Genomic DNA, 25,817 nt, shown 5'->3' with positions numbered 1-25,817 from the left:
GTTGGGTGGAAGATTAATGTACCAGGCGAAAGCTGAGCCTGTCAGTGAAACGTTAAACAGCCGTAGTTTGTAGAAATCGCTATTGACGTCCCCACACTGCGCTGTGAACCGAGCCACATGTTCTAGTGAGGATAAAGATGATTCCCCGGCGAAGAGGCTGAAATCGGGGATCTTAAATCCTCGTGGGTATTCAAACCTTTCCACATAAGCCGGGTATGAATGAATTTTGGAAACTTCGGCCCTTTCTTTGGGGCCGAATCAATCATTCTCTGGACTTCGGTCACGTTTATGGAAGCGACTTCTTCTCCCTGGCTTGGTCCCTCGGATCTATTCCCTAGTCCTCTTCTTTCTAAGGGGACTGGTTGTGGCCGAGCGGACCCTCTCTCGGCTGGTATAGGCACATTCGTCGGGAGCTGCCGAGGTTGGCCGACCTGGCCATCTTCGAAGGCTTTACTAACCAGTAGTTCAAGCATTCTGGTCTGTGTATCGCTGTTACTTCGTATTGCGTCTAGCAAATCATTCATCTTTTGACCAATCGACTGCTAGACCTGACGATATTGTTCGTCCAGTCGTCTCCGAAGGAATGTCCTAGTTGGTGGATTGGAACCTTCCCCACCATCGTCATCACAATCTTCCACAATCCCTTCTATGAACATTCCAGTTGTTTGATTCGGGACTGCGGGGTTGTAAGGTTGCCCGGCGAGACAGACTTCATTCTCTCGGCGTGTTACACTTGTGGCCTCGGGCGGCGCAACTATGATCGGATTTTTTGTAGTGTGCAAATCCTGCCCATGGCCTTGCACTGGCAACTCAGTCGTTGACTTTCCCATGGTTGTTTTCTGCTTCGTAGACCGTGTCTCAATGGTCATGAACTCCGAAGGTTTAGTACAAAGGTCCCACTGGGCGTGCCAAAATGTTGACCCTAAAAATTACAAAAACCTACGTGGCGCGCAGGCCGAGTAACTAATAAGCTAACTACGTCCTTTGGTCGAATGCGGGGCGTGCCAACTCGTCGGCCGAGCCTGGCCGAGGAGTAAAATTTGTTGATGTAGCTTTGAGCGCGTCGCTGACTTCTTTATCTTGCGATTGCGACCGAGGAAGGAACACTCTCGGTCTCTGGGTTCTACAGCCTGAAGACAAGGCTGATAATTCTGCGGAGTTCACAAATCGTCCGAGCCCGATTCGGTCACTGTGATTATATTCGTGAGAGTATAAGCACGTCGAATCGAGACCAAACTGTATGGGCACAGGTACTCGAACGTGATGTATGTCTTGATGGTAAACGTAGTTCGGCCGTCGGAATGCCGAACCCTGAAACTCACTTGTGAGTATCCAATCATAAAACCACTCGGCGACCAGTACGCCGAGCAATGTAATTCGTAACACCTAACTATGCCGAGAAGGCTAGCAAGGTGACCTCTGCCAAAAAATGTTCGAAAACCTTTCTCGACCGAGACTTGGATAGATAATCGGTCGACCTCGACGCAGTGCTGTTTATCCAAACTGAAGATGCTTCTCGGTCGGCTGATTCTGTGGCAGCAGTGCTGTTTATCCAAACTGAAGGTGCTCGCCGGGCGCTTCCACAGTGCTGTTTATCCAAACTGAAGGTGTGTCGGCAAGAAAAGAAAAGGAAAAATCTCAAGGTGTTGAGAGTTTTTGCGCAGGGCAATTGTATGCTGATTTGAAGGTCCTTTCCTGTTGCATGATTTCTTGTATTTATAGTGCCCTATTCCTTGAAAACCAATTCTGATTTGGATTGGGAGTCCTTATCCCATTTCGCCTCTAACTCGAACAAACCTATTCCTACTGGGATTCTGAATTTTCCTTCTTTTCGGGACTCCCTTCCTTGCTGGTCGAGAATCCTGATCGCACTAGGACTTCCTCGACCTTTCCTATTCATCCGGACTACTTAGGATAGGATTTGGCCGATCCTGCCAGCTGGCCCAGGATTTATTATTCGGCCCATAGTATTTACCATTACCTTGGGCCGAGCACATCCTGCTGCTCGGCCTAGCAATAATATTTTGGGCCCAAACAAGTTGTCACGGCTCCTTGAATCGTGCTCATCGAGAAATGAGCATAAACCTCGATTGTGTGTTGAAATCCAATTGAAGAATTTCACAAATGTTAACTGGATACTTGGTGTTTGTCATGTTACATTATACACTTGAACAAGTTTCATGATTTGGTGCTTAATATCACCTCCTTGACCAATTACCATGTTCAATTGTTCATGACACTAATTTGGTATATTGAACGTACCAGATCAAAGATTTCGCGTTTGACACACCCCTACCCGAAATGTCTATCTGAATTCCGAATCGAATTGTGCTGGTCGACATTGGGAAAGTGACCAAGCCATAAAATGTGGTGATGCGGAAAATGTGAATAAATTAAAACCTAAAAGTGACTAAATATAAGAGTACGCATGTAAGTGAGATTGAACCCATGTCACGCGTGATGTTAGAACATAAATAAAGTATAGTGAAATTAGAATAAGAAATGTACCAATGGAAGTGATCTCCGATACCAACTTTTGCCAAGAATCCTTGTCGACACAAGAGCTCTCCACTAAAACCTAGATGGGCGAAAAACAAGGGTGAGTGGGCCTAAAAATCAAGTTGTGTAAAAACCTTTTCGAAAACGTATAATTGTGACATCCCGTCCCGGAAATATCGAAACGTACATTTGAAATTACAATTTTACCCCTAGTTCGTTATTTTACGTGTAGTTTTGTGTTGTGTGGTGTTGTAGGACCACACACACTCATACACCCCGTCTCACTCTCCCGTGTTTTCTTCTCCCTCTGTCTCTTTTCTGTCTCTCTCTCTCTCTCTCTCTCTCTCTCTCCCAAGCTCCGTTTTTCCTTCTTCTTTCTTCAAAAACGTACGGACGACACCCAAATCACCCAAACCTTGATGGATCGAAGGAACTAAGGACACCATCGAACTCGTGAAACTCGTACGAGTGCAACCATACCATTTTCAGGTGAGAAATCCTTCGTTTTCGTGTCGATTCGAGGTATTCCGATTTCGAGTACTGTTCATGCAAGATTAATCTAGTTAGTTTTTGGACTTTTGAAGCTTGTAGATGTGTTAGTGAGGTCCCAAGGAGCCTCGGAGTACTTCGTTGGAGAAGTTTGGACGTCGGGATCATCGTGGTCAAAGTTGGCCGGAGCTTTCGAGGGGTTTTCCGGCGAAACCACGGCGAGTTAGGGGTCGAGGAAGGTATGGATGTGTTCGTCTCGTCAATACCTTCATTTTGATATATTGTACGTCGAAAATGGTTAAGAAATGAAGAAGTTATGACACTTTGAAATTTACCCAGAAATTCCGGCAAAACACTATTTCCGGCGAAACCAGTCCGGCGACGCGAGGAAGAAGACGCGCGCGTGGGCAGCGCGTGAACAGGGCGCGTGGGGGCGCGTGAGAACTCCAAATTGAGTTCTGAAAATTGTCACGCGTTCGTGACGTCGTGTAGATCACCGTGGTATATTCATACACCCAAATTGAATAACGTATGAGAAAGTTATGGACGAATGTTTGGTGTATGTGCGTTAAATAATGTCAATTTGGTTACTGTTTGTATAGGTGAAAATTATACAAAAGAAGAATGTAACCAATCTAGGGGAGGCTCAGGGACATACGAGACGTCGATGTGATATGTGAGTGGGCAGTTATTTTTCAGTATATATATATATACGTATGCTTGACGTATTTTAAAAGAAATACGAATTAAATATCCTGTCATATATGCCTCATATTTTAATATGTGCATTACCATAATTATGCATACTGTTGCATGGTGCTGAGGAGGCCCAGGTAAGCTACATTTGAAATACATCATCACATGCATTAGTAGTAGCATACATTTATATATGTGTATTTGGTGCTGTGGACGCACAGGTAAGTGTCAGGTAAGTGGTATTCATGTTTGTATTCAGTAGTAGCTTGAGCATTTATTGAGCGTGGAGCTCTATTGATGTGAATTACGCTTAAGCATTTATTGAGCGTGGAGCTTTATTGATGTGAATTACGCTTGAGCATTTATTGAGCGTGGAGCTCTATTGATGTGAATTACGCTTAAGCATTTATTGAGCGTGGAGCTCTATTGATGTGAATTACGCTTAAGCATTTATTGAGCGTGGAGCTCTATTGATGTGAATTACGCTTGAGCATTTATTGAGCGTGGAGCTCTATTGATGTGGATTACGCTTGAGCATTTATTGAGCGTAGAGCTCTATTGATGTGGCATATTCTCGAGCATGAATGGCATATTCTTGAGCATGAATGATATACCCTTGAGCATGTTGGCATATCCATACATACGTATATATGTTATTTTCTGGGAAACTATACTTGTTTTACGGCGAGGGGTTACAAAGTTTTGAGAAGTGTTTGGATTTGGAAAAGAATTGTTTTGCTGACCCACTCAACTTTGTTTTGCGCCCCTCCAGGTTCAAGAATTGCAAAGGTGTGGTGACTACGAGGAAATTCAACGGTGTTCTGACAGAATGGCCAAAAATTAGGACTCACCTTTGGGTGTTTCCTCTTAGAAATTGTATCCTTAAAGCTTCCGTACTGTGTAAATGGTTACGTCACTCTCACGTGACGGCCAGCATGCCCTCCTTCGGGACGGGGTGTGTCAGTTGGTTCCAAAGTGTGGAATCAGTGAATGTGTTTGTATAGACAGAAGGGATATAGAGTTATGAATTGTCCCTAGAATTAGTTATTACCCGACAGTTTCCTTGATACCACCAATATCAGTCCAGCAGGTGTTTGGATCATTAGTTTGGGTTATATGAACTGTGGGTGCCAAGATGTTTGATAAGTTGAATGTTCAGCCGAACAGACCACGAAAGGTGGATCCGGCTGACACATGAGGAATTGATGAGTAAGTCGTACAGGTTACTATAGGTAACTCCGGCTAATATGCTAGCATAACTAGTTGAGCTAGATAATCAGTCGTACAAGTCATTCTAGTTGACTCTGGCTGATGTATTTCGTATTATGAATGATGTTGCCAAAGAAAGTGATGATGGAACATGATTGAGGTGTTTATATGTAATTATCCCTGTGTGGAGTAAGATGGAAATGTAACACCTTCAAGAGTTGTTGCTTACTTATCGAGACAACGATGATTTATCAGTATTGCGGGCTGCAGACCGTAATATTAATAACTTATTCGTGGATTCGTTAAGCAAGTAAACCGGTAGGTTATCCTATGTTAGTATCGTACTTATTCAGAGTGCTCAGTATTAGTAGAGTATGTATTGTTGCTAGCTACTTTTGTTCCATTAGATTGTAGATTTGATGTTATTCTAGACATAGATTGGTTACTTTATAATCATGACAAGATAGATTACTACGGGAAACCAGTTATTTTCCATCGGTCTGGATGACTAGAGATTACTTTTGTAAGTATGCAAAGTGGAGTGAGGCAGGCCGTTATTTATGCTGTGAGAGCAAAGAGATTATTATCAAAAGGCTGCCAAGGATATTTATATCATGTGGTGCTAAGTGATGTCACTTCTAGTAGTGTGGAAGAAGTGGGAGTAGTCAAACATTTACCTGACGTTTTCCCTGAGAATTTACCTGGATTGCCACCAGTCAAAGATGTAGAGTTCACTATGGATTTGTCTCCAGGTACAAACCATATATTATAGAATGTGCCTTTTGAACTAAGAGAATTGGAAATTGGTTGATAAAGGTTTTTATTCAACCTAGTACATTACGTTGGGGGAACCCCAGTTTATTGGTGAGAAAGAAAATGGACTTTAAAGACTATCCATTGATTATAGACCATGGAATCGGGTAACGATTGAGAACCGTGATCCATGATGGTGTACTGATGTTTAATGAATCAGCTCAGAAGTATTTGTGTATTTTCTAAGTTTGACTTGAGGTCTGGATATTATTAGTTGAAGATTATCGGTGAGGATGCCCTTATGATAACTTTCAGGACTCGTTAAGGTCATTTCAAGTTTTGGTGATGCCATTCGGAGTGACGAATGCATCTACTACTTTATGAATTTGACGAATAAAGTATTCCAATGATATCTAGACCGATTTGTTGTTGTTGCTATTGAACGGGTTGATAAGACTAGAGCAAAGTATGCTAAACATCTTAAATTGGTATTGCAAAGATCGAAGGAACGTCGATTGTATGCTAAGTTTAGCAAATGCCAATGTTGGATGAATCAAGTAGTATTTTTGAGATATGTTACATCTGCTTCAGGTATTCAAGTGAATTCATAAAAGGTAGCAGAAATTGAGAATTTAGAACAATCACGAATCGTGATTGGGATTCGGAGTTATCCTAGCTTAACAAGCTATCAGGGACGGTTCGTGAAAGATTTTTCAGTCATTGCTTTGCAATTGACGAGAAAAGAGGTTAAGTTTGAGTGGGATGATATTTATGAGTAAAGAATTCAACAACTGAAGTATTTCCTCACTCATGCACGTATTTTAGTATTCCCAGAGAATAGTGGTAATCATAAATTTTAATGATGTTACTTGAATGGTATTGGATGCATGTTGATGCAAATATTAGGGTGATTACATACGTTTCACGACAAAAGGAACCTCATGAAATGAATTACCCTACTGGTGATTTGGAAGTCATGATTACCATTCTTGCTGTGAAGTTATGAAGACATTATATTTGGTAAGAATGCAAGATTTTTACGAATCCAAAAAGTCTCCAATATCCATTACTTGGAAGGATTTTGATATAAGGCAGGGAAGGTGGATTGAATTGTTTAATGAACATGATTGTACGACCAGGGTGATCGTAAAATTGTTCTAGCTGATGCACTTGGTGAAAAGACGGTGATAAGAGTTGATGTCTGGCACGCTTGCCAAGATTGTCTTCTTGTGGATTGGAAATCAACTGAAGTAAAGTTGAGAATGGAAGATTGAGAAGAAGTTGTAATTACTAATTTTCAAGTTAAGTCTTTTTAGTAAGGTCGTACTCAAGACTCAAATGGTTAACGAAGAAAATTAAGAATTAACCAAGGTAAAGAAAGAAGGGAAAAAGAAAGATTGCTGAGTTCGAGAATAGGATGGTTATGATTGAACTTGAAGTGATAGTTGATCAATGTACCAAGTTAGTACATTTACTCCAGTGTTGAGTAACAACCACAGTGCAACAATACTTATATGTTTTATGGAGAAGAGATTTGGGTTACGGAACTGCTGAGTTTCTTAAGTATGTTGGTTGCACAGTGTCCAAAGTAACGCCATAAGGACCATGAAATGTGTCGATTTTTGCTGATTTGTAAAAGAAATACTTCTGGATAGAGAAGATTCGATCACGAAAGAGTTTTGGTAGGCCCTGAAACTATGGATGAGTCTTCTCAAAGTATTCAGGTGATTAAGTTTAACCTGAGAGTAGCCAGGAATGGCAAAAGAGATTAATAGTTGAACATGTCACTAATCGAGTGTTTAACGTAGATGATCTTATAATTTTGAAGTTTTCACTTTAGAAAAGTATGATTCAGCTTAGAAAGGAAAGCAAATTAAGTCCTAAGTACCTCGGACTTTATGTGATCATCGAAGAGTATGTGAAGTTGCTTGATTTACTTCCAGAGTTTGTAAGAGCATGATGTGTTTCATGATTCAACATTCTTAGAAATTTCATCACGAAAAGAAATAGTGAGATTTGGAAAGGAGACAAAATAAGTTTTAAACACATCAGACCGTTTTTGACCACTAAAGGACTCGATGAAGTTGCATACAAGTGGTGATGTCTTCAGAATTGGCTAAGGTGCATAATGTATTATATTTCAATGCGTTGTCACTAGGTGGCAGATTCGTCACATGGAGTTCCGGTGCAACTATTGAGAATTAATCCAGATTTGACGTATGACGAGGAACCGTTAACGATCTTAGATTGGAAAGAGAAGGTTCTGAGGAACAAGACGGTGAATTTAGTGAAAGTTTTGTGGAGAAATCAGTCAGTCGAGGAAGTTACATGGGAGACAGAAGATTGGATAAGGGATTTGTATCCTAGATTGTTCTTTGACCACTAGGGGTCGTTGATTGGTTGTTTTGAATTTCGGGACGAAATTCTATTAAGGAGGGTAGGTTGTGACATCCCGTCCCGGAAATATCGAAACGTACATTTGAAATTACAATTTTACCCCTAGTTCGTTATTTTACGTGTAGTTTTGTGTTGTGTGGTGTTGTAGGACCACACACACACTCATACACCCCGTCTCACTCTCCCGTGTTTTTTTCTCCCTCTGTCTCTTTTCTGTCTCTCTCTCTCTCTCTCTCTCTCTCTCCCAAGCTCCGTTTTTCCTTCTTCTTTCTTCAAAAACGTACGGACGACACCCAAATCACCCAAACCTTGATGGATCGAAGGAACTAAGGACACCATCGAACTCGTGAAACTCGTACGAGTGCAACCATACCATTTTCAGGTGAGAAATCCTTCGTTTTCGTGTCGATTCGAGGTATTCCGATTTCGAGTACTGTTCATGCAAGATTAATCTAGTTAGTTTTTGGACTTTTGAAGCTTGTAGATGTGTTAGTGAGGTCCCAAGGAGCCTCGGAGTACTTCGTTGGAGAAGTTTGGACGTCGGGATCATCGTGGTCAAAGTTGGCCGGAGCTTTCGAGGGGTTTTCCGGCGAAACCACGGCGAGTTAGGGGTCGAGGAAGGTATGGATGTGTTCGTCTCGTCAATACCTTCATTTTGATATATTGTACGTCGAAAATGGTTAAGAAATGAAGAAGTTATGACACTTTGAAATTTACCCAGAAATTCCGGCAAAACACTATTTCCGGCGAAACCAGTCCGGCGACGCGAGGAAGAAGACGCGCGCGTGGGCAGCGCGTGAACAGGGCGCGTGGGGGCGCGTGAGAACTCCAAATTGAGTTCTGAAAATTGTCACGCGTTCGTGACGTCGTGTAGATCACCGTGGTATATTCATACACCCAAATTGAATAACGTATGAGAAAGTTATGGACGAATGTTTGGTGTATGTGCGTTAAATAATGTCAATTTGGTTACTGTTTGTATAGGTGAAAATTATACAAAAGAAGAATGTAACCAATCTAGGGGAGGCTCAGGGACATACGAGACGTCGATGTGATATGTGAGTGGGCAGTTATTTTTCAGTATATATATATATACGTATGCTTGACGTATTTTAAAAGAAATACGAATTAAATATCCTGTCATATATGCCTCATATTTTAATATGTGCATTACCATAATTATGCATACTGTTGCATGGTGCTGAGGAGGCCCAGGTAAGCTACATTTGAAATACATCATCACATGCATTAGTAGTAGCATACATTTATATATGTGTATTTGGTGCTGTGGACGCACAGGTAAGTGTCAGGTAAGTGGTATTCATGTTTGTATTCAGTAGTAGCTTGAGCATTTATTGAGCGTGGAGCTCTATTGATGTGAATTACGCTTAAGCATTTATTGAGCGTGGAGCTTTATTGATGTGAATTACGCTTGAGCATTTATTGAGCGTGGAGCTCTATTGATGTGAATTACGCTTAAGCATTTATTGAGCGTGGAGCTCTATTGATGTGAATTACGCTTAAGCATTTATTGAGCGTGGAGCTCTATTGATGTGAATTACGCTTGAGCATTTATTGAGCGTGGAGCTCTATTGATGTGGATTACGCTTGAGCATTTATTGAGCGTAGAGCTCTATTGATGTGGCATATTCTCGAGCATGAATGGCATATTCTTGAGCATGAATGATATACCCTTGAGCATGTTGGCATATCCATACATACGTATATATGTTATTTTCTGGGAAACTATACTTGTTTTACGGCGAGGGGTTACAAAGTTTTGAGAAGTGTTTGGATTTGGAAAAGAATTGTTTTGCTGACCCACTCAACTTTGTTTTGCGCCCCTCCAGGTTCAAGAATTGCAAAGGTGTGGTGACTACGAGGAAATTCAACGGTGTTCTGACAGAATGGCCAAAAATTAGGACTCACCTTTGGGTGTTTCCTCTTAGAAATTGTATCCTTAAAGCTTCCGTACTGTGTAAATGGTTACGTCACTCTCACGTGACGGCCAGCATGCCCTCCTTCGGGACGGGGTGTGTCAATAATCCATTGCCGTAAAACAAGTATAATTTCCAAATATATATACTACATATAGTATGAAAACACTTACTGCAAAAAACAATATTTCACCTATAAAACATATAACAACCAGTAATCACAATATCTCGCATAAATGAACATATAATATCGGGTGCTCATCGACATATGCTGACAAATGAGTTCATGCATAGGTTTCCTGACATGAACAAGACTAGGTGAACAATGATTTACGCTCTAGTACTACAATCATGTGAAGACTGACGCTATGTGCATCACATACAAGTCCTAATTGCCTATAGCAATCTAGGATAAGACTGACACATACAGTGGATCCAAAATAAGCATACGGTGCGATGTGAACATACATGTGAAGACTAGTCCTGACCCGATCGAGTACTAACACTAGTGTAACATGCACGATGAGCAGTAATATAAATATGATGATGCTATGAAAATTTCGTAATCCACAACAATAAAATAATAATATTTGTGATCGCAAATATATTCATGGCATCACATCAAAATATGCATAAATGTGCATCTCATAGAATTTATGAGAATTTCAAAAATTCCATCAATACACTAATTCTTAAAAAGGTTAGTCTAATCTAGGCGTAATGTAGAAATTTTTTTATTAAATATTTAAATGGAAAATAACTAAATATATAATATTTAAAAGTAAAGACCCACTCACAAATCATGTCATTGGGTCGAACCCGCCTCACGGGCATCGAAGATCCTTGCGATGCGTTTCACCTAGAAACGAAACCATTTATGTAAATATATAACGAACTAACGTAAATTTGCGTATTCGTACAAAGTACGACTAATAAAGGAACTATTTTAAAACCATCAAATTTCGAAAAACGAAGGGGGGATTCGGATTCGGCACGTCGAGAAACCTAAGGAAAGATCTCGAGTTTGTCCACGCGCCGCTGCAAGGTGGCTGTATTGGTAGCCACGCGCTGGCCACCACACGTGCCCATGCGCCTTCTTCGCGATTTCCAGATTTTTGCAAGTTTTTCTCCAACTTCCAAAGCTTATTCTGAGCTCGATACTCAACCAAAATCAATGTTTCAAAAACCTAAATGAAGTTAGAAATGTAGGGAATAGATCTATACCCATTTGAGGTCGTGTCATGGTTGGAGTTGGTCGGAAAAAAGGTTTGAAAGTGGCTCGACAACCCCGGTTCTGGGTTTCCAAAAATCTAGGGAAGTCTCCCCATTCATCATTTCTGTATCAACCTTCCCTCAAATCCAGTATAAAGGTTAAAAGCAGTACCAGATCATGTTTAAAAGGAGAATCTTAGGGATTTCAAGGTTTACCAACGTCGGAGATGGTGGAACTCATTAGAGAAAATGCTGGTGAGCCATCGTCTAGTTTGATGTTGTGCAATTTGTGCAGTGAGCAAATGATTTGAGATGGGAAGGAGAGAGACAAGAGTGTGAGGTGAGAGAGCTCGTTAGTGGTGGTGAGTGAATTGTGTATGGTGCTCGACCTCTTTGTATTACAAAGATGAGAATGAGAGAGATAAAGAGAGTTTGAGTGAGAGAAGGGTAAGGTGAAATGAGAGATAAGGATCTGAGAACGTTAGAGAAAGAGTGAGAGATTGAGATAGTGAGGGAGATACGAGAATGAGGGGAATGAGTGATGTGGGCTCCACTTGGCAGATAGCTCAAAGTCACAAAAGACAATACAAAAAAAATATCTTTCGTAAACATGAATTTACCAAAACGCCCTTCATGCTCCATAATTCATAAAATCTTTATTGTAACTCCAAATTCAGTTTTGCTTGCGCCCACGTGTTCGCATCGTAGAGTACTCCAAGAATATATGTGTGTGTCTTTGGGTCCAGCCCAAATAATAATTAATTAGGTACGAGACCTAATTAATAAAAGCAGATTATATTCACACACCCCAAATTACTTATCCCATTCAATTTTAATTTTTTTAATATTTTTTCTATCAAGTGTTAGTGGTGTGTAGAAAATATTAAAAAAATTAGAAAGGTGTGAGAGAAGTAATTTAGGGTGTGTGACTATAATCTCTCTTAATAAAATACTAACGTAAACGGGCCTCCTTACCCACTTGCTTAATGAACTCAGTGAATAAGTCATCGATATTATGGTATCCAACCTACAATACTGACGACTCACTATTGTCTTGATAAACAAGTAATAAATTCCCAACAGTACAAAATTACCATTCTGCCCATCATTTTGCAAGGTGATAAAAAGTGATAAGGATAAGGATTCAAACGTCCACGAATATAGTCCAACAAGGGCATTTTTGTAATTTTAAAGGTTAGAGAATAAAATAATATTAAATTCGGGACGTGACGCCACAGCGTTCCCTGTCACGTACTAATCGACGAAATATTTTTTGAATTTTGTAAAATATTTTTTATTTGTTTTAAACTCAAATGCAAACTATACATTAGTGGGTACGTATGGTTTTAAAAATCCAAATGACGAAGTACCTATAGTCAAAGCGTAGAGGACGTGATCAAGCATTTGCATTTTTTTTTCTTCACTTTTTTCTCACTTGTAAATGAATTATTATGAATTATTTTAATGTGTTTTTGATATTTTGTAGGAAAAATAAAAATATCACATGGCCTTATCAGGTGCTACCACATGGGTTGTGTAAGAGTTTGGACTAACCAAAAGGCGCCACCTGTCTGGGTAGTGAGAAATTCTGGTACTACCTTCATTGAAGTGAAACTAGCATTTTTTGGATGATCACTTGTGGCAAGTTATGAAATAGTACCTTAAACCTTAATGATGGCCCATAAGTTGCCACGTGGTAGAGAATTAGATATTCAGAAAGAGATGTGACAGTTGGGTATTAGTGGAGACAGAGATCGAGTGGTGGTGACTGATACGTTGCAAACTGGGGAAAGGCAGTAGACAAAGAGTTTTGTTGCAGTCGATGACAAGATGTGAGTAGTGAGAAGATTGTTGCCAGTGAAATTGGGTGGTTAGGAGGAGGTAGGGGAAAAGGAAAGAGGGAGGGAGAATGGAGACGAGGGAGGATGGGGATGCATGTGAAAAGGCTAGAAGTTAATATTTTTGGAATACTCAATTTTAATTATAGAATTAAAATGATTGATTAATTAAGTGATGTGATATGTAAATATCAGTTGTTACATAGTGTAACATCCAACATCGACCAATGGAGAAGAGGTGATGTGTCTTATATGTACATGCCCACCTCCATATAACACGAGGCCTTTTGGGAACTCATTGGCTTCGGATTCAATCGGAACTCCGAAGTTAAGTGAGTTTAGGCGAGAGCATTCCCAAGATGGGTGACCTACTGGGAAGTTCTCGTGCGAGTTCCCAGAAACAAAACTATGAAGGCGTGGCCGGGGCCCAAAGCGGACAATATCGTGCTACGGCAGAGTCGAAACTGGGATATGACAATTTGGTATCAGAGCCACTTTGATGTGTGGTGCCAGTGTGCCGACAAGGACGTTTGGCCCCTAAGGGGGATGGATTGTAACATCCCACATCGACCAACGGAGAGGGGGTGATGTGCCTTATATGTACATGCCCAGCTTCATATAGCACGAGGCATTTTGGGAACTCACTGGCTTCGGATTCCATCGGAACTCTGAAGTTAAGCGAGTTCGGGCGAGAGCATTCCTAGGATGGGTGACCCACTAAGAAGTTCTCGTGTGAGTTTCCAGAAACAAAACCGTAACGGCATGGCTAGGGCCCAAAACGGACAATATCGTGCTGCGACAGAGTTAAGACTGGGATGTGACACATAGCGTCTCTAAATGAGATGTCAAAATCCAAGGTGAAATGCCATATTTGAAATAAAAATTCTTTGTAATTGAAGTGTTATTTACGGATTGAATTTAAAGACTTTGTAATTAAGAGTCAAATTTCACATCAATGCCAACATTATTTTTAATTCATTTTAATGGTGGGTTCCTTATTTCAACCAATAAAAATTTTATTTCAACATTTTTTAATAGCTACAATAATTTAAAGCTTTATTTTAATAAGAAAATAACATTTGACAATTCGGTTGATGACACACCCTGACCCAGAATGTTCACCTGAACTTCGAATTGAGTTGTGCTAGCTGACCCCAGGAAGGTGACGAAACCATAAAGTGTAGTGATGTGGAAAAAATGTGAATAAATTTAAACCTAAAAGTGCCTAAATATAATAAGTGTGCATGTGAGTGGGATTGAACCCAATTCACACGTGATGCAGAGTATAAGTAAAGTACAGTAGAGGTAGGATAAGAATTATACCATCGAGGTAATCACCTATATCAAGATTTGCCAAGAATCCTCGTCAACACGAAAGCTCATCTACCCAAACCTAGAGGGATGAAAAATAAGGATAAGTGAGCCTAAAAATAAAGTTTTGTAAAAACCTTTTCAAAAACTTAATAACCACTCACCATAAAACAAGTATGGTTTCCAAACTATACATGCTATGTATAGTATGAAAATACTTACCGTAGCCTACAATATCTCACGAAATCAGTATGTCACAATATTTCGTAAATAAACATCTAACGTCTAGTAATCATATATTCTCGCATGAACAAACATATTATATCAAGTGCTCATCGACATATGCTGACACACGAGTTCATGAACATATAACATAAATATAAATATGCAATGTAAATCGATAATTCTAGTCGTCACAATACTACTCATGGCTGTAAATATGACTAGGGCATTCCATAGGATTTATAAAGATCTCATAATTCTCATCATTACGACATTTCCTATAATGTTAATTTAATTATGGCCACGTAGAAAATGCATCGTTAATATATGTATGGAAACTCAAATAATATATATATATATATATATATATATATATATATATATATATACTATATAAAAGAAAAGACCCACTCATAGATACTTGTGAAGTCGTAGCCTTTCGAATGAGGGAAGCCAGAGTCTCTAATTGTAATTACACCTAAGCATAATATTAGGATCCGTTGGTAAAACTCAACTAAAATGATGAAATTTGGGAGTGCAGATTTGGAATCAGTGTGTTAAAATACGTTACGAAGTGTCCTAGATAATTTTCGTAAAAAGTCAATCAAGCCGTCTCAGCGGTCAACTAAGTTAAAAATTTGGAATTTCACTAAACGGATGTCAAAAACGGACTTAGGGCGTCAAATTAGCCAAGCAGGGTTTTCGAAAAAATTCCAAAAAAGTCAACACAAGGAATATTCTGAGCCCATTTGAAAATGGGCCGAGCTGGAACAATGAGCCGAAGATTTGGGTCGGATTTAGGCTTAGGCCCTTTTTTTTTTTTTTTTTTTTTTCTTTTTTTTTTCTTTTTCTGGTTGACCCATTTGGGCTCGCGAGTTGTACCCACCTGACCCAACGAAGAAGAAGGCTAGATATCGTAGGATTTGGCTGGGAAACTTCCCGAGCTCCGTTAAGGGTCTAAAACTCAACCATTTTTAATGATTTAAGAACCAAAATGAAATTATGGATGCCAGGATCAAGAATGTACTGTCGTGGTCTCCTGCCATTGCTGGAGTTGGCCGAAAATGGCCTACAAAAATCTCGAGCTCCGTCGGAATCTGGGAAAACAACTTCCTCGAGTTATCTCAGTATTAATTCATTGTCAAAACACACAGAGAACTTAGAAATCATACTAAAAAGTCAATACAAAGGGGTTTTGAGCGTGCTCGATCCTTACTCAAGTTGGAATAACATCGTGAACTAGTTGAACATCCTGTTTGATGTCAGAGCTCATCGATTCGAGGGTTTCCACGGTTTTGTCCTCAATTATAATTTCGAGGAGAGAGATAGAACGAGGTGGTGGGTTGGGTGTGGTGGCAATGCACCTGTAGTGGCAAGGCAAGGTGGTTTTTGGGTCTCGATGCCAGTGGTTGCTGAGGGAGAAAGTGTTTAGAGTGAGAGGTGAGAGAGACAAAGTGAGGTGGCAGCAAGGGAGAGGTCCAATAGATCTGAAAAGGGACACGACAGCAACGGAAGAGTGGGGTGTGGGTGCCAGTTTGCTCACACTCTAATCCCATAAAAGATAAAACCAAAAAATATCTCTCGCGACATGAAATTACCGAAATGCCCATCACATTTGTGGCTTTGTAAAATTTTTGTCGTAATTCCGAATTCGATTTCGGTTATGCCTACGCGTTTGTAACGTTGAGTACTACACAAATATGCTAAAATAGTAGCTTACACGTGTCACGAAATGACGGTCAATGAAAGTCAACAATCTCGTCTCTAGGGCATTTTCGTCAATTCACTTTTTAAAAATTAATAAAATCGTAAAATTAGGGACGGATTGTTATAGTTGAAGAAGTACAAAATTTGACATAAGAATTCAGATTGCCATATGAACCATCAATTGTAATTTGACTCTTATATGTTGACATTTCCTTTGAAGACGTGTTTTAAAAAAAGATGGTTCAAATAATTAGTCTGCCTAGTATTACCCTAAATTAAAGGGAAATTTGATTAGTAACAAATTTTTAATCCTTAAATTGAATGCTAGCCTAGTTTTCATAAATTTTATAATTCCAACTAAATTTATTATGCTCTCACAACAAAATAAAATGCATTTTGGAAGGGGAATTGTTATTGGCACGCAAAAAATTTCATTTTACACTTCAATTTTTCTATAATTAGTAAGAAAATTACACTTGTGAGGTGAGGAGTGTAGAATGAGATTTTTGAAGTGCTAATAATAGTTCTTTTTGAAGAATTCAAATTCATTGTTTCTTTCCTTCACCATTTGTTTTCTTGATTCTTTTTCTTTAATTTGCTCTTCGTTTTTCCTGGAATTTTTTTTTCTTGTATCAAACTATCCACTGATTTGGTTGGTCAATTAAACTACCCATGGATTGATTCGTGAGAAAATGAGTGAAAAATTAAATTCTTGAAAGTTTGATCAAATTCATTCAATAATAGCAGATTGGTGTGTTATAGAAATGAGATGACTTTACATATTATTTCATCCCTTTTTTTTAATTTTTTTTTAATTTTTTAATTTTTTTGTGGGAGTTTTAAAGAAACATTTTCGGTACTGTTCACTTTTAACGTAAATGACATTTTTACTCTAAAAAATCACTCATGGTACTATTCACTTACAACACCTTTTTGTCATTTTGATTAAAACTCAAAATTTTCGAGCCCTTTTTGTTAGTTTTCAATTTTTTTTTTGGTAAAAAAAAAAAAAAAATGAGCATTTCATTTAAAGAAAAGAAAAGACAAGTCTCTAAACAAAACACTAGACTCAACATAGAGGTATCATCATTCTACTTTCCTTCACTGACCACCAGGCAACGTCTTGATAATATCCAAATCACCTGCATCAATGATGCTAAGACAAGACACCAACAAGTACTTTCCACATGTTGTCCTAAGCTCAACATTGTTTCCATTGTAGTGGTGAACGCCAACCTTGGCGAGCATAGCATAGTACTCGATTTTAGATTTCCGCAAAAGTGGGCAATTGTTGGAAATGATAGTTAGCTTCCCTTTGGAGTTGCAGAGGGCATCGATGACGGTTTTGTAGCAAAGAGTGTACTTGCCACTCTTTGTGACGGGAGTGAGCCTAGTGTTGATGCTCTCATGGGTCTTCTTTGTCTTTGGGGCCGCTATTTTCAACAATTGAAGGTTCTTTATTGCTTCCTTCTCTCCCTACGCTTGAAAAGAAGGAGAAATTTTTCCAAGTGACGGGAACACCATGACATGTGGTGTTCCCTCACACATTAGGATTTAGTTTTTTATATTTATTGAAATATAAAATTGAAAAATATTCAAGATGTCAAATCCTAATGTGTGAGGGAACACCACGTGTCATGGTGTTCCCGTCACTTGTAAAAATTTCTCGAAAAGAAGACACAATGATGAGAAGACAGAAAGAATTAGTATTACTAAGCGCAACTAAGACTTTTTATCTTAGTTTTTGGTTAGAATTATAAGAGTTTAAAAAATTTGGCTAAAATCAATTTTGTGATTAAATTTCCCTAAATTAAATATAATTGACTAAAAAAGATCAAGAGTCAAATACCAAGATGAAGGCTCAATTTCTCGTTTTTTTTTTTTTTTTCAAATGGGCAGTGCTCCACTACAATACGGTAGAGTCCAAGCATTTGTTAAAAACTCACTAGGCAGCTTTGGCTTGTCCTCATTTCTTCATAGACAGCGATATGATGAACCGATAATTAACCCTTGGTCAAAGCAGTCAAACACTAATCCTCGTTGGTAATCATTCTTTATGAAACCCTCTTTTCTCTTTCGATATGATAAGCCACTTAATATTACGACCTAGTAGTATTTCTCTTCATTTGTAAATGAATGGTCGTAGATTCGATTTTCATCAAAAGCGACTTTAAATCATATTATTGCTAGCTAATTATGAGGCTAAATTCACTAATTTCCTGTTAAGTAGATAATATCGTTTGTTCAAAAAATGAAAAAAAGAATGATTCAACCTGATCTCCCACCGTAGGTCCCCCCACCACCCTCCGCTAGCGCCACGTGACGCGAATCCCCCGCTTCGATCAGTCTATTTTATCCCCAAAAAATAAATAATAATAATAATAATAAAAAAGACAAATTAACTAAAAAGCTTTGGGGACCGAGAGGAGGGGGAGTTCCCCATTAAAAGCTTCGTCACCTTACGCTTTCCAATTCCTTCTCTCTCTCTCCTCTCTCTCTCTCTCTCTGATCAGGCGCTTTATCTCTCGAAGCTTTTCTCCCAGTAAAAGGCCTGGAAATTTTCAAAAGCTCGATTGAATTCAGGTAAGATCAGCTGGAAACCAGCTTCTTGTTCCAAGAGATTCCCCTTTTTTGTGGTTTGATTTTTCGTACTTTGATTTCTGAATTGTGATTGTGTTGCATGTGTGTGATTTTGTATGTATCGGTCTGTATCTATCTGTCTCTGTAATTGGGGCGATTTGTCTAGGGTTTTGCTTTGGTAATTTCATGTGATCATGGAACAAAATTTCATTTTCTGATTGTGATCGATTCGGTGATGTAAATTGATCAAACCATAACCTAATGCTGTGTTTGGTTGAATAGAAAACCGCTCTGAGTTTCTCTGTGGTTCCGAGTAGCGGGAATTTTTTGAGAATTTAAAACTCGAATTGGTTTTGGTTTACTCCCATGCCATATTTTGAATCCTCTTTTGGTAAATGCTTTTTGTTTCTCTGATTGGACCCAAATTTCAATTTTCATCCCATATAGATTATTCTGTACAAGCATTTGAGGAATATGAGATTTTTCGCGGCATTCTTGTGAACGGAGCAATCAATACAATCCTAGTATTGAATAATATTTTATTTGGTGTCGCGGTGCTAAGCATTTATTCATGTTTGATGTGTGTAAAAAAAACAAAAAAAGTAGTTAGTACAGCGGGATGTTTCAGTAGGTGTCTTCTTTTGGTTCTTTGATTTTGTTGATTTTTGGGAAGGCTGGAGAAATAGATACTACTTAAATATTCCAATTCAGTATGATTCTGACATGTTAAATTGGGTGTGGAATTCAGTGTACTCTTCAGCAAGTACCATTTTGAAACAGATAATTCAAGATTTTTTTGTTTTGAAGTGTCAACGAAGGTGTAGCTTGCCATTTTAGTTATTTGTTAAATGTCTCTCTCTCTTTGAAGTACATATTATAAGGTATTTGATACCATACGAATGCCTGGGCCCTTTTACTTAATTGCTATTATTGTTAAAGCTCATAGTTTTGAACCAATAAGTTTGAAGAACTAGTTCAAGTCCTTTCTTTTGTCATCAGGTTGGTGCATCACATTTATATGTATATGATATATCTAAATCTGAAGTGAAGAATCCATCAGTCTCGAAGTTCACTGGTCATTTGTGGCATTTGTTTTACTAACAAGAAAGGTTCGTTTATAAGTTTAAAAATCAATCAGCGTAGCTTTCTTACACAAGAATCTTCCAACTGGAACCTTGCAATATGTCGAGTGGATCCGTTAGACGGGTCTCACGTGAAGATATACAACTGGTAAGTTGTTCAACTGGATTTTTGTTGATGACCTATATCATTGATTATCCACTTATGCTTGTTTTTCTTTGTTTAAAATACAAAAAGAAAAAAAATATAAACCATTTAAACTAGGCTATAGCAGTGGAACTTTGACCGTGAGATTTTTTCTGATGTAAAGCTGCAAAATGAAGTAGGAAGATAACAACACAGTGCTTTGTTATAATACATCTTTTATTTTCTATTCCTTGTTCTTCCCTTCAGTGCCCAAGCATAATTTATCTTAGTTCTTCTGTGAAATGATTTATTGGGAAGTGAAATGTACGTAGTTGACATATTTTTTCAATTCTATTTGCAAAAAGTGCAAAGTAACCAAGTGAATTTTCATGACCTTTATAGTAGCTTTATATTGTTTCTATTGGTGTTGGGCAGAACTGGGCAGCAGGGTTTAGAGTAGTTTAGTGGAAGCGATAAACACATAAAACTGAAATTAAATGAATATTATAGAAAACTGAAATCTCTCCAGGGGCATCACACTCGTTCTTGGCCTCTCACCAAGACTTTTGGCATCTCACCAAAGTAATCCCATCGCAGGATTAGATCCAATCTCTGGGAAACAAAACTTTTCTATATATCAACTCTTCATCATTCTAAAGATTGGGAATTAGAAGGATATTTGTAATGACTTAAACATAATGAACACAGCAAAGTAGGCCTATTCTAGGAAATAAATCCTAATCCAAAATAGAATACAAAACTAGGTCAACTCTAAAGTTTGACAATTTCTAGGATTTTAAAATACATTCAGTATCAAACCTTTCTTATAATAGCTCTATATTGTTTTCAATTCTTTTATTAAAAAGTAGGCATGACCTGCTAAATCAACTCTTAAGTTTTATCAATTTCTAGGATTTTGAAATACGTTCAGCACTGTTCTAAAAATCCTCGCCTAGGGCCACCTAGGCCCCTCCTAGGCGCTAGGCGGCTAGCCACCACCTCGATTAATGCCTAGGTGTTTGAAAATTAAGAAAGGGCGCTTAGACCTTCTAAGGTAGACGGCCTAGCCCGCCTAGACCCGCCTTGCCTAGGTCGCAACTCACTTAGACAGAAAATAGATGACTTTCATTTTGCATTTTATTTTTTTCCAATAAATTGTAAAAGACTTGTTGCATACTTAAATGAACACACATTACATCCTTATTTCACATGTTTTCATTATGTTCCAGTACTTCATAATCTATATGCATTCTATTTTGTAGTTTATGATGAAATTATATATATTTTAAGTATAAGCAAACACTTATTTACATGAAATGTAATAGATTTACTTAAATCCACCTAGCCCGCCTAGGCCCCAACCCGCCGCCCGATTTGCGCCTAGCGTCTTTTAGAACCCTGGGTATTCGAGAGTTAGATATAAGATTAATTATGAATGTTCTACCGTCAAAGCTAAGTGATGTTTAGTGCATTTAGATAAAAAAAAATTTGGTTAAATGAACTAGATAAAATCCACTTTTATCTCCAATATCATATTTGACATTTATTCCCCACTTCCAACTAGCTCATCAAATTTGATATGGGACTACAAACTAGATGCTTTAAAATGCAAATCTTAGCATACTGTTAAGTGTGCAAAGTTTATATGCTTACGAAATTGAACAAGCCAAGTACTGCTTCTGTCATCTAATACATAAAATAATAACACAAGCCCAAGATAAGATTAAGATTAATTAGAGCACCAAACTAACCAGAAAAAGTTAAACTATTACAGGAATAAATGTGATGAAAAGATAAAATTATAATCTCAAGCAAATTTTTCATTATAAATTCATCCACTACTTTAGTGAATTAAAACAATAATGAAAGAATGGATCACTAATTAAGTTGACTAATGAGTTGGAGTCAAGGGAGGATAAAGCAAGTAATGGCTACACGCTTGGTTTTTTCACTCAACTATATGTAGAAATTTCTATAATTTCTTTCTTTTTGTTGTATTCCCTTCATTCAAGTTTAACATGCAAAATGCTTGTTTATTTTCAGGTGCAAAACCTTATCGAGCGATGTCTCCAGCTTTACATGAACCAGAAGGAAGTGGTAGATACCTTACTGGATCAGGCAAAAATAGAGCCTGGTTTCACAGAACTTGGTAAGATGATATCCTGTACTATTCTATAGGCTTTCTTTCTTATTTTAGTTGTAGTTTGTTATCCTCTTTATGTTTTCCTTTAATCTGAAATTCTTTTTCTTTGTGTCTCTTTCTGTTTGTTTCTCCCCTCGCTCACCAAAGTGTTTATTTCATTCAGCAAACTGAACATTACACAAAGAATTGGTTTGCTCCTTTTTATGGCCCCTTAGGCATACCTTATTGTGCATGTCAGAATAGTTGTTCCCTTGGGGTATTTTTTCAGCAGTTTACTTTTGTACAGTGCTTGTATTCTTCTTGATGGGGCCATCAACTTCTATTGCCTTCTGCTGTCATGGCCTCCATAAGCTACTAAGGCCACCATGCACCGTTATTGACCCCACTTAACCACCTAGGCCCAACTCCATGGGTGGTATCAAGCCCAATGGACCTCAAATGTGGGATTTGATCTCAAAAGGCCTCGGTGCAATTAGAAGTGGAACATCTATAATTAAACTTTAGATTATTGTTGTACTTCTCCGATGTCGGATTCCCTTCACATCCATCTTGGCTTGTATTGAGCCAACCTTTTACATACACCTACTGTTCTGAATTGGAAGTTATATCTTCTTGCTTACGGTGTTTCATTTTATTAGCCAGTCTGGTGGACTTTGATTTTGGGGTCGTGTATTAGCCATCATAGCTGCTGTAACTTGTAGATTTATTCTTTTTCTTCAGTGGTCAGTGGTGATGAGAAACCTAACTTATAAGCCTTCGAATCTGAATTTGTTCTGCAGCAATTTAGAAATGATTAATTTCCAATGTAGGAAACTTTGTATCCTGAACTGTCCCATGTAATTAAATTTTTAGTTATATTGCAATGACTATGAAATGTTAATCTCCAACATTAACTTATAAAAATATCTGCTCTGTCAATAATTAGGGAAATTTAGGGTCATGTTCTGTGTGTTTTTATGCTTATCTTGTCATTAATTCTGGCTGCACTTCCAGTTTGGCAGAAACTTGAGGAAGAGAATCGGGAATTCTTCAGGGCTTATTATTTAAGACTGATGGTGAAGCATCAAATAATAGAATATAACAACTTGCTTAAGCAACAGGTGGAGTTGATGAGTCAGTTACACTCAAGTAAAGTTGCTTCAATATCTAGTTCCAATGGATCTCAAATTTCATCAAGTAAGAGTTCTTCTCACTTTGATGGAAAGTTTATGATGCTTAAGCTTTGGGCTTCTTTTGTATCCGTCCAAATGAAGCTTTATAGATTCATGTGGATTTTGATCTGTAAACGTATGTCATTTTGGTTATTTCACAATTCACGTTAATGGTATGCCACTTAAAATAAGCGATGTAATAGATGGGAAAAGAAGAAAGTGGTTAGGGGCTGATCAGTGTGATTTACTTTCTTTGAAATTATTTTTTGGATACTCTCTCCACTCCAACACCCCCAACCCCCGCTGCCGCCTTCTCTTTGTCAGTCTGTCTTTTTTACCAGAAACAACTTTTCGATTAAGTTTTCATTTTGCATGGAGGAATAATAGTTGGCATTTAGAAATATATCACATCAAGGTTACAGATTTTTCTCTTAAAATTACAGATTCACAGGACCAAGAGATCTGTACCCGTAACCTGATTTCGTGTCTCTGAAATTGTAGGGCCTCGGTATAAATAAATCAGCCATTTAAAAATATTTCTCTTGGTGTTACTTAACTTGGCAACAGTGATGCACACAAACTAAATACCAAGACATAACGACTGCTATTTGTCTCCTTAAATTCATCTGATCACATTTCATTTCAATTCTTATCCTTGCTTTTATATGTCATCCATGCTCTAACTGCGGGTATAACAGTAATAATTTGAAAAAAAAAACCATGACAATGTCACAGTGCACCAAAACTCGACTTGCTACGCACCAGAGCAGGTAGGACCAGCGCTGAAGACAGAAAATATACACCACCAAGTTGCTTCCTGCCTACCTAATGCATTTACTAATGGTGGGTCGACATTGCACACTAGTATGCACAATGCTGTTAAAATGTCTGCTCATACCAATAGGATTGATGTCCAACCAAACATGCTTCCGAACCAGAGCTCCAACATAGGTCTGATGCAAGGAATGAATGGGGGAATTGTCAAATCAGAAGTTGGATATTCAGGCAGTTCATACATGTTTAGTGCTGATGGAAACATCCTGGAAACGCGGCCCGCTATTGGAGATGCTTCTGTTGCAGCATTCAATAGCGTAGAGTCGACCTCACAGCCCCTAAATGAATCACTGCTTGATGCAGACTGTTCGTCATTTGGTTTTTTAGGTCAGATTCCTCGAAATTTCAGCCTTTCGGATCTGACAGCTGACTTTTCTCAGAGTTCAGGTGCTCTCTATCTCTCTGTCTCTAGAAATTGCTATCTAAACACTAAACATGAGGAGTCATTACACTCATGTTTATTTAATAATCCCTGTTCTAAATGTTTTAGACATACTGGAGAGCTATCCTAGATCACCCTTCATGGCTACAGATAATGACAACTTTCTGGATTCTCGTGATAGAGAACATCAAGGTGAGGACTTGACATATCTTTTCCTCATTACACTGCAAGGGGCTTTCTGATTTTGATCCGTCACTCTTACAGGAGACAATAACAGATTGGACACCATTTCAGAAGGTGTAAGTTATGAAGATTTTGGCAGTGAATAGTTATAACATTAAAATCCAAAAGTAAGTTCCCATTATATACCTTTTCTGTTATCCACTGTTTAACGTACCTTTGCTTCCTCCTACACATTTTACCTCTTATGTCAAATTGTTTTATGTTTCTCCATACATAGAAATTGAGTTTAACATTTATAAGATCTAATTATTGGATCTTCATTCTGTGGATACATTTGAAGTCCTCAGTTTCTCTGTCAGAGGCCACGATAACTTACTATATCAGTAGCTTCACCTTTGTACTGACGTGATTTAGACTAAATGAATCTTATGACATGTTCCGTAGCTGCTTACTCGGAAAATCACATTTGAAGAAATGCAAATTTTGTTAGGGCAAGAGTTTTAGCCCAAATAATGCCGTTAAATTTACTAAAGGCACTGACTTTCGTCTTTGCGTTGTGTACAGGGAAATTTTCAAACCTAGGACAGAAGGGTTTGTACATACACCATTTAAGATTTTGGCTGGTGTGTAAAATTCACTGATGGTAGTGAGAATGACAGTTAGAGTGGTTCCGTACAACAAGCGGACAGCAACGCTGGAAACCGCTGTGGAAGCCGTTTTTTGTTATCTTGGATATTCTGCTAGCTGCAGGTTTTATTTTCAGTTGGTTTTGGAGGTATATTTATCGTAGAAACGTATGTCGTTTGTTCTAATGACAATGACGTTCGTGATGTGATGTTAAAAAAAAAAAAAAAAAGGAGTAAAAGGAAAACCAATGCTTCAGTTAGAATTATTGACAGTTGATAAAGAAATTTGGCTGTTTTGGTTGGTTGATCTAATGAAGAAATGTAGTTTTGTTTTTCTTTTCTTGGTCTGGAAGAAATGTACGGATTTTTTTGTCAGACGGAAGAAATGTAGTCGAATATCAGATTTACAGAGACAAAAATCAGTGCGTGGGAGATTATTATT

At 38.3% G+C, this 25,817-nt stretch overlaps 1 protein-coding gene, 2 long non-coding RNA genes and 1 pseudogene across 5 annotated transcripts; 3 read left to right on the top strand and 1 right to left on the bottom strand.

Moving 5' to 3' along the window:
• The first annotated feature begins 2,862 nt into the window (after nt 1-2,862).
• Nucleotides 2,863-4,591, top strand: LOC148691322 (uncharacterized). The gene is made up of 5 exons (XR_015955434.1): nt 2,863-2,988; nt 3,084-3,227; nt 3,328-3,489; nt 3,591-3,664; nt 4,457-4,591. It is a non-coding gene; the product is annotated as an uncharacterized LOC148691322 (long non-coding RNA).
• A 3,727-nt stretch (nt 4,592-8,318) lies between these two features.
• Nucleotides 8,319-10,081, top strand: LOC148691321 (uncharacterized). Its single transcript, XR_015955413.1, has 5 exons — nt 8,319-8,425; nt 8,521-8,664; nt 8,765-8,926; nt 9,028-9,101; nt 9,894-10,081. It is a non-coding gene; the product is annotated as an uncharacterized LOC148691321 (long non-coding RNA).
• A 7,286-nt stretch (nt 10,082-17,367) lies between these two features.
• Nucleotides 17,368-18,240, bottom strand: LOC137712031 (large ribosomal subunit protein eL30 pseudogene; annotated as a pseudogene).
• Nucleotides 18,241-18,650: 410 nt separating this feature from the next.
• LOC137713202 (uncharacterized) lies at nt 18,651-25,817 on the top strand. Of its 3 annotated transcripts, none has more exons than XM_068452474.2 (8): nt 18,651-18,853; nt 19,850-20,080; nt 22,100-22,205; nt 23,193-23,375; nt 24,086-24,571; nt 24,675-24,758; nt 24,831-24,916; nt 25,314-25,817. In XM_068452474.2, exons 2-7 carry the CDS (start codon nt 20,033-20,035, stop codon nt 24,893-24,895), a joined length of 972 nt encoding a protein of 323 aa, XP_068308575.2. In that variant the 5' UTR covers nt 18,651-18,853; nt 19,850-20,032; the 3' UTR covers nt 24,896-24,916; nt 25,314-25,817. The 3 variants fall into 3 exon arrangements, with proteins under 3 accessions (XP_068308575.2, XP_088540368.1, XP_068308576.2); XM_088684242.1 differs by having other exon boundaries at nt 18,706-18,853; nt 19,989-20,080; XM_068452475.2 differs by having other exon boundaries at nt 18,764-18,853; nt 19,994-20,080.

The sequence above is a fragment of the Pyrus communis genome, chromosome 14 (assembly GCF_041283825.1).
Source record: "Pyrus communis isolate YQ-2024b chromosome 14, ASM4128382v1, whole genome shotgun sequence".
Lineage (NCBI taxonomy): Eukaryota > Viridiplantae > Streptophyta > Magnoliopsida > Rosales > Rosaceae > Pyrus > Pyrus communis.
The sequence above is the reverse complement of the archived record's forward strand: the minus strand, read 5'-3'. Positions and strand labels throughout refer to the sequence as shown.

What these genes read in the sequence shown, in the direction of transcription:
- LOC137713202 (XM_068452474.2), top strand. Translation starts at nt 20,033, where the DNA reads ATGTCGAGTGGATCCGTTAGACGGGTCTCACGTGAAGATATACAACTG. An exon ending in GCCTGGTTTCACAGAACTTG is followed by an intron (nt 22,206 to 23,192) that starts GTAAGATGATAT and finishes CTGCACTTCCAG; the next exon opens with TTTGGCAGAAACTTGAGGAA. An exon ending in TCGTGATAGAGAACATCAAG is followed by an intron (nt 24,759 to 24,830) that starts GTGAGGACTTGA and finishes TCACTCTTACAG; the next exon opens with GAGACAATAACAGATTGGAC.